This window comes from Brassica oleracea, chromosome C7 (assembly GCF_000695525.1).
Source record: "Brassica oleracea var. oleracea cultivar TO1000 chromosome C7, BOL, whole genome shotgun sequence".
Taxonomy (NCBI): Eukaryota; Viridiplantae; Streptophyta; class Magnoliopsida; order Brassicales; family Brassicaceae; genus Brassica; species Brassica oleracea.
This window is the reverse complement of record NC_027754.1, coordinates 9486777-9494994: the sequence shown is the minus strand read 5'-3', so window position 1 is coordinate 9494994 and position 8218 is coordinate 9486777. Positions and strand designations below refer to the sequence as shown.

Sequence of the window (8218 nt, the reverse complement as noted above, 5' to 3'; positions counted from 1 at the left end):
GTTTTTTGCGGTTTTGGCGGGAAAACGCGTTTTTGCGGTTTTGGCGGGAAAACGCGTTTTTGGTGGGAACACATTTTACGGTTTTCGCGGGAAAACGAGATTTTTCGGTTTTGGCGGGAAAATACAAATTTTCGGTTTTGGCGAGAAAACACGTTTTTGGTTTTGGCGGGAAAACACGTTTTTGCAATTTTGGCGGGAAAATACGGTTTGCGACTGTGGCGGGAAAACATGTTTTTTTGTGTTTTGACGGAAAAATGTATTTTAGGGTGTTGGCGTGAAAACATTTTTTTGTGATTTTGGCATGAAAACATGTTTTCGGTTTTTGCGGAAAAACACATTTTTGCAATTTTGACGGGAAAACATTTTTTTGCAATTTTAGCGGGAAAATGCGTTTTGGGGTTTTGGAGTGAAAAAGTAGTTTTTAGCACGGGAAAAGTGTTTTTGTAGTTTTCGTTTGTGACAAAAATGATATTATGTTTAGGTTTGTAATTTGTGAATTACATTAGGGGTATAATAGACATTATACCATTTTGAATGAATCATCTCCATTCAAATGATCCAAATTGGTTCAGCTGAATGGACTTTAAAATTAAGCCTAAATTTCCAAAAGTCATCCGGATGATCCATCTGAATGAGTTGTACTTTTAGTGCCTAAACAAACAAAACTCTCATCTTCATCCAGATGGAGAAACAAACAGGCCCTAACTCAATAGAGTGAAATATAGAGAAATGCCACTTTTTCACTCTAAATATAAAGTAAAATATGACATTCTTCTATATTTCACTCTATAATATAATAACTCTATTATAGAGTAACACCATTGGAGCAAAAGTTACATTATAATAGAGTTATTCTATTTTAGTATAAATTATAGATGGAAAAATAGAGTTCTATTGGAGATGGTCTTACCCGATTGAGTCGCACATCCTCTAGTTCTACTGCTGACCCATGTTTAGGGGGTTCGGCGCGAGTTAACTAAAATTCCGGAGATTAATTGGGAATTAAACATAGATTAGTTTTGAATAGGTTTCTTAATTTCAAACACATTTGTATATATTTTAAAGTTGGCGAAACTATTCACAATTAAATTTCAGTGGTCTAGTGGTTACATTAGCTGTTTTACAGTACAAAGGTCCGGTTCGACAGTTGAGCTTAGGAGTGAGCGTTCGCGATAGATACGGGTTCCTTTCGAGTTTCATGGTCAAAAATTTCAGTCTCATTCGGGTATTTATAAATTTCATTTCAGGTTCGGATAACAATTTTTATTTTTTAAATTTTTAAATTCATTAGTACTTTAAATTTCATAAAATCTATAAACAAAATAATATATTACATAAATTTGAATAACATATGTCAAAATACCTCAACTTAACATATAAATTGGTTTGGTTTGAATATTTGGATAAATAATCAATAGATATTTCAAGTATTTTTGGTGTTTTAAGTATATTTTAGTTATTTTAGATATTTATTTTTGACTATTTGCATATATTTTTAAGTATTTTGGACGACTTAAAACTATCTTATATAAGTTGGATGTTTTTAATATGCATTAAATCTAAAAATAATTAATATATCTAGGTATATAAATCTATTTCGGATACATTCGAATATCTGAAATATTTCCGTTCGGGTTGGCTTCGGTTTCGGTTCTCTAGATACCTAAAATTTTGAACCCGTTCGTATATTTAATCAGTTTCGGTTCGGGCTTGGTATTAATTTATTCGGAACAGGTACAGTTCGATTTTTCGAATTCAAACTTTTTGCCCACCCCTACTTGAACGGCGCGATTTAATGTTTTTTTTTTGTTTTTGAATAAAGTGGCAAAATCGTAGTTTCTTCATCATCTTCTTTTAGACCACCTCCATCGGGAGGTTTTAGTTAGGGTTCCTTAAAAAAAACTAAATAAAACTAAATAAAAAATACAGAAAAGAAGAGAACCGGTACTAAACACAGCACTTTAAGAATTGGTAAGGACCCCATATGTGTCTATTTCTTATTGGGTGATGCCTTTTAGGCAAAAAGGAAGAAAACAATTTTGGTCTTTCTTCGTCGATGTTTCCGAAGTTTTTGTGCAAGAAAAAATCGAATCGTTTGTGGAGAGAGAGAAGAGACGATTGGATCAAAGTGAAAAGAAGAAGATTTGATTTGTATCCGAAGGGGTTTACAGCAGTGACAGGTGCGCGAGAAAGTACGGTCGGCGGCGGAACGAGATTATGATTCGTTTTCCGTTAAGCCATTTAACGGAAACTACGACGAGGAACTTGGTGTCTTCATCAACTCCTTCGTTACCGACGAAGGCACATCTCAAGAACAGCTTCTCTGCTCCTTCCTCTGGTAATGCAAACTTGTGTTGTGCCTCCCTTTGCTTAGATGATTGTTGCTTGGTATGAATTGTTGGTTCAATGAGTTCTTAAGTAATATTTTACTTTGTTTCTGTGGAAGGTATTGTTCGTACTAGGCCAAATGAGTCCATCAACAAGAAGATGAAAACTGGAGTCCTTGAGGTATGTATGCTTTCTCTTCTCACTCAGCTTAGCCGTATGTGTATGTATCCTTTTCCGTTTTCCCGAAATTTGATGCATATGTAATCATTAGGTAGTTGCAGAGCATGCTGAAATATTGAATCCTGTGAGGTCAAAGCTTGGTGTCAGGGCTAATAAGAAGAAGAGAGTCGGTCCGGTTCCGGGAGTGCAAGTAGGATGGTTGCAGAGCATGTTTCCACAAAGTCCGCAGCTCTTCAAACAAATGTTTATGGTCTCTGGTTTTGACAAATATTACCAGATAGCAAGGTACATATACGATTTTTGGCCAAGTCAAGTGTATAATCTCAAATGGATTTAATTACTTTTAATTAACATGAAAAGCTAGGAAGATTAACCTAACCTAGTTTGAGAGTTGTAGTTTACAGACCAAAATGTTACTTCAATGTTTGTGTTTCTTTCATCTTTGTTTTAAAAAAAAAAATATTTAAGAACTCCACAGGGGTTCTCTCCCATTGGAGGAGAAAAAAATTATTACCACTAACCAAGATTCTAAACTTGTCAAATCATCTTATTTACTTTTAATTTAATCATTAGGACCTCTAATGGGTTCTAATGGATGGAAATGCTCTTAGGGTATTTACTTTTCTCTGCAACTCTTTCATGGCCGTCAATTGCTATTTTCGCCATAATTAATCAATCTAGCACGTTTTCTTGTTGTTTTTGAGTTAAAATGATAGATCTATCATTTAACGTTCAATCTTAACCATTCAAAATAAAATAAAAAATTGAGAAACCTGATTTTTGGCCGATTATGGCTAAATCGCTACGCTTGCCCACCGTGGAGCGTTGCAGCGCCGCATAATCGAGCCGCGTTTTCGAACATGGCTTCTAACCAATTAACCAAAAATCAGAAATAAATCGATGATTAATAAGAATTTAGTTTTAATCTTTTTACATATATACATATATATATATATATATATATATATATATATATTTATTACTTAAGAGTTATTTTTTTGTTCAATGAGTAACCAACAGTCTTTTCTAGCGATCTATAGTGCGATAGACACAAACTTTCAAAATCTTTGTGTTTTCCGGCCCTCGACTCCGACATCGGCTGTACTCTTTCCTAGTTTGTTTTCCTTTGTTATAAGTTTAGTTTTTCCAGAAATATTAAGCGTCAAATATGTTGATTCATATTCCAATTATCATTCTTCTCGTCTCTTTATATGAGAGTTTTTGTTTGACTTTGATTCAACACCAAACCTTGAATTATTGTGTCTGTATATTTCGGCTATCAATATCTGTATGCGGCTTCCATTATTTGACTCTTGAAACTTTTTGGTTTCAATTGAGATTGGGTTTTCATCAAAGGATTTGGGATCTAGGAATAACTGATTTTGGTCATGCATTATGGGATGGATTTTTGGAAAGACCTCGGTAATTCCATAATTAAAGCGATGAAGATTCTCTACGGTGGGTTTCATTGCGAAGATATAAAGCGGAGGACTTTTGAATGGAAGGTCGTGAAAGATACTCCTTCCATTTATTAATATAAATAGTTTTGGCTAAAAACAGAAAGATTAAGAAAATTATTATGTTTTTAAAAAATATTTTATAATAAATAGGTTAGATATAATTTAACCAATAAAAATTAAGTCTATTTAATTTGATTGGTCACACTGTATTCAATAAATGTAAAAGTTACCTAGAAATACGAAAACTACTTACATTTTGAAATAAAAACTTTTTTCCTAAAACTATTTACAATATGAAACGGAGGGAGTAATAACAAAGCGGGTTGTTCAAGATTCTTAATACTTCTAAAGAGTCAGAACATGATGAAGAATTATCATTTCAATAAGAGTGAAGAATTTCTGAAGCGCTAATGTGATGAAGATATGTTGAAAGTATGGCTGTATTATTTTCAAAACAAAAGGATTTCAATGCCATTGACAGTTTCAATTCCGGCAGCGGAAATGTTTGGGACGGATCACGATGTAACCGATGGATCGTATCCAATGATCTTTTTAGAGGAAAAGGTATTTACTCATAAGAATTGAGAACCACAAGAAAGATCTGAAAAGACCAAGAAAGAGAAGCTAGCGAATCATCATATCCTACGAATGCATTAGGACCCATCGTGTTACTGATGTCTTTGCTAAATATTCTTTTTAACATGTTTGTTGAAGTTTATGTTTCATGTAATCTGTTACTTGATTTTATATTAATAAAGTTAAAGATGTTATAAAAAAAATTATTACTTAAGTATACAAAATACAAACACACGTGTTTGATCATATAGCAAAATAGTTATTTTAGCATTATACAGCTCATGAGTTCGATCAAGTACCAATGTTATGTTATGTTAAATTTTGTTTCTTTAATTGAAAAGTAATACTATAATCTCTTTTATCATTTCTTTCTTTTTTTAACTTAAGATTTTTCTGTTTCTATCTTAATACTTCCATTTTTTTCACTTAATTCATTTTCTTTTCATTTTTTCTTATTCAGTTTATCAAAATCTCACATATCTATATAAAGTTAAGCTTGTTTTCGACATATACTAAGATAAAAACAAAATTTTCATACATCCAATTTTTTAGCGAATACGGTGAATCGAAACATAGACTGCCCATTGTACGAATATTCAATAATTAAATGGCCGAGTTAACCAATTTTTTTTAAGAAAACAATGAGCATTAGCAATTTCTTTGTATATTCATTGGTTTATTCATCAACTAGAATCATACACAAAAAGAATACAGTTCTGATTCATTCAAAATCAAAGATTCTGTATCATGAAATTTTTAATTAAACATACAAGATTATAACTTAACCAACGAATAAGGTGATATTCAAAGGCAATCCCTAAATGAATTTACTTACAAAATGGCATTCACCTGAATATAAAAGTATAAGAATATGGAGGGAATGAAAATAAATCCCAAGAAAATATCAGAAACATAAGAATTATATTTTAAAAAACAACGCATGAACCATTTTCAACAAATTTTGCTTTCCTATCTTTAATGAGAATCTAGATTCTTAGGCAATAAACATCTGGAAAGCAAAAATGTATACCTTTACCAACTATCTCAATCACTTAACGAGTAGTTCAAAATAAACCAAATACATGGTTTAAACAGTCTTAATTTTATAAAAATATAAATGATTTCAATCAGCTCGAAAATGCATGGAACCTACAGCAGGGTCAACACATGAGATTGCATCATTACTTGTTAAAATATACTCCATATATTTTAAATTTATTTTAAATATGTTCATCTTCATGTTTATTTAGCATATTCAACCATCATCAACAAAGTGACAAGATCATCCATCACAATCACACTGCTTTGAGCAACACAAGAAAACAAACTAAATAAAAATCTGTCAAATTTGCTGCAGTGAAGTCATTACTTTTTTATCCTTTTCTAAGTATTTCTTCGTTGAATCTATGGCGTGCAAAGTCTCTCTGATATGACTTTAATCTGAACCAGGAGTTTCTGAATGATTTTGCATGCTCATATGTGAATGTAGTGTTTTTTCAGGTTCATGTACGTTTTGGACAACGTTGGAGATTCTGGAGCTATTTGAGGTGCAGAACTGCGCAGATGCATCAAAAGTTTATCAACATATGGAGGCCTTCCGAAGATCTGGTAAAGCTCAGATTTTGACACAATATAAAGAATTGAGTTAGCTTTCTAATTCCACCGTTTAAGGTCCGTCAGACGTTTCAAAAGTTATGCTCATTGCACTGAAGAGTGGTCTATCGGAAATGTGAGAGGAAGATGTCGAAGATGAAAAGTGGTGTCGAAAGACACTCAAAGGGTGATGATCGACACTCATCTAAAATCAGTAAACCGAAGGATTTATTGAAGTTTCAAGAACTGTAGTTTGGCACCTGAAGTTTTTCTTATTTATAAAATAGCCCATAACGTGTTTTAAACCCTATATAATATTTCCAATCCATTGTTGACGGCTGGACTTTCTTTAATCATTTTCTTTAGTTTTGGAGAGAAGAGAAGAACTCCTTCAGAGTTTTCTTGGAACTCCAGTGGATTTATTTATTATGTTTATTCATTCTATGATTATGATTGCATCTATCATGTGTGAGTAATCACCATGTTAGATTCAGGGATTATCTAGGGTCATGAAGAACTTGTGATTTATAGAACTTCTAGGGTATTTACATTGAATCCTTCACCATGATTGATCTCAATGCTTGTTTCTCAATGCTTGCTTCTAGAATAGCTAACTAAAAACTTGACTAGACTCGCATCGAGAGCTGGATATTTTACTTTTGAATTCGAGTTGTAGTATTGATTTTAATAAGATCATGAGCAACTATATATTGAAGTTTCGGATACCTGTTTGATATCCATGAATCTACAACTCTTCTATTTACTTTCTGTTGTTTATCACTTTCTACGATTTGAAATAGCTTAATCTGAAATCAAAGTCTAATGTGTGAAACATTGAGTCTTTGTGGATACGTCAAGTACTATACCAAACCTCTTATTTGAGAGAGCTAGTTGAGGTAATATTATCAGGGGAATAACCAACTAGTCGGTACTGCTCCTGCCTCACAGCCTTGATAGGAATGGGTAATCAACGTAATATCTGGTGGCTCAGAGTAAGCAACATTGCTCATGCAGATGTTAAAAAAAGCATCTGTGATGAAGCCATCCAAGTAGAGCTTCCTATAATTAGGTGTGGTCCGACCACCCGGAACGGAGCCAAGGTCATAAGAGAAGGTTTCTTCAAAGCTGTCCAAGAAATCCTAGTTCAAGATGTAGAAACCGGCCAGAACCAGCTACTGATCGAAGAGATGGTCCAATTGAAGATTCAAGATCAAGCCGGTCCAATAGAGGTTCAAGACCAAGCCGACCCGATCCAATTCAGATCACTATCCCAGAACCGAACCGGCCTAATCATCTCCCTAAGCGATCCCAGTTCAACCTCAACTCCAATCCAATCCGGTTATGCTGAGTGATCCGTCCGTTCCAAATAAGGTAAGTAGGTAAGATTTCAATTTGATTTCTAACCGGTTTATTATTTTTGGTTTGTGTTGGTTTTCTTTTAATTTATGAACTTATGGGCAAATTGTCAAGTTCTTTTATTTTTGAGTCAATAATTCAAGGCCTCTTGCCAGCCTTTGCTTTAGTTGTCCAAGTAGAGTCATCCCATTATGTTTAGGCCTTGTCGATTTATTAGTCCAATTGAGTCCATGTTGTTTTGCTTCAATTCCCTTAGAAGGGCAAAGCTGTCGGGTATTTAATCCCCACTATAGGCAACCATGTATTTTTTTTAGTTCATGAAATATATGATTTAGTTTTCCCCAGCAAGAAACCCTAAGTATTTTTAGTTTGTGTGAAACGGCCAAGAAGCAAATCTCGGATCTTATCAAGCTTTTCATCACCAAGCTTGTGGCGATTCTTCACTCCATTCCACCCACTAATTTAGATTGAGAGAAATACACATCCAGCAAGTCAAATCCTATCTTCACTCATCTTTCATCCACTGATCTGTTGAGAGAGATACGCATCCAACAATAGATCCCATCTGCCATCTTTTTATCTCCTTGTTTCTCTTTTATTTCATATTGCACATCATCTCATCATCAATCGCCCATCTAGTTCATGTTTAATCTAAACCATATCTTGTTCTTGTTCATCATTCATCATATAGTTTATTCTCTGTTTCATCGTATTAAAACCATAAA

The 8218-nt window shown here is 33.5% G+C and overlaps 1 protein-coding gene across 1 annotated transcript; it reads left to right on the top strand.

The window, feature by feature from the left end:
* The first annotated feature begins 2217 nt into the window (after nucleotides 1–2217).
* LOC106302533 (aspartate--tRNA ligase-like) lies at nucleotides 2218–6090 on the top strand. The gene is made up of 4 exons (XM_013739022.1): nucleotides 2218–2338; nucleotides 2447–2508; nucleotides 2600–2793; nucleotides 6045–6090. Exons 1-4 carry the CDS (start codon nucleotides 2218–2220, stop codon nucleotides 6088–6090), a joined length of 423 nt encoding a protein of 140 aa, XP_013594476.1.
* The last annotated feature ends 2128 nt before the right edge of the window (nucleotides 6091–8218 follow it).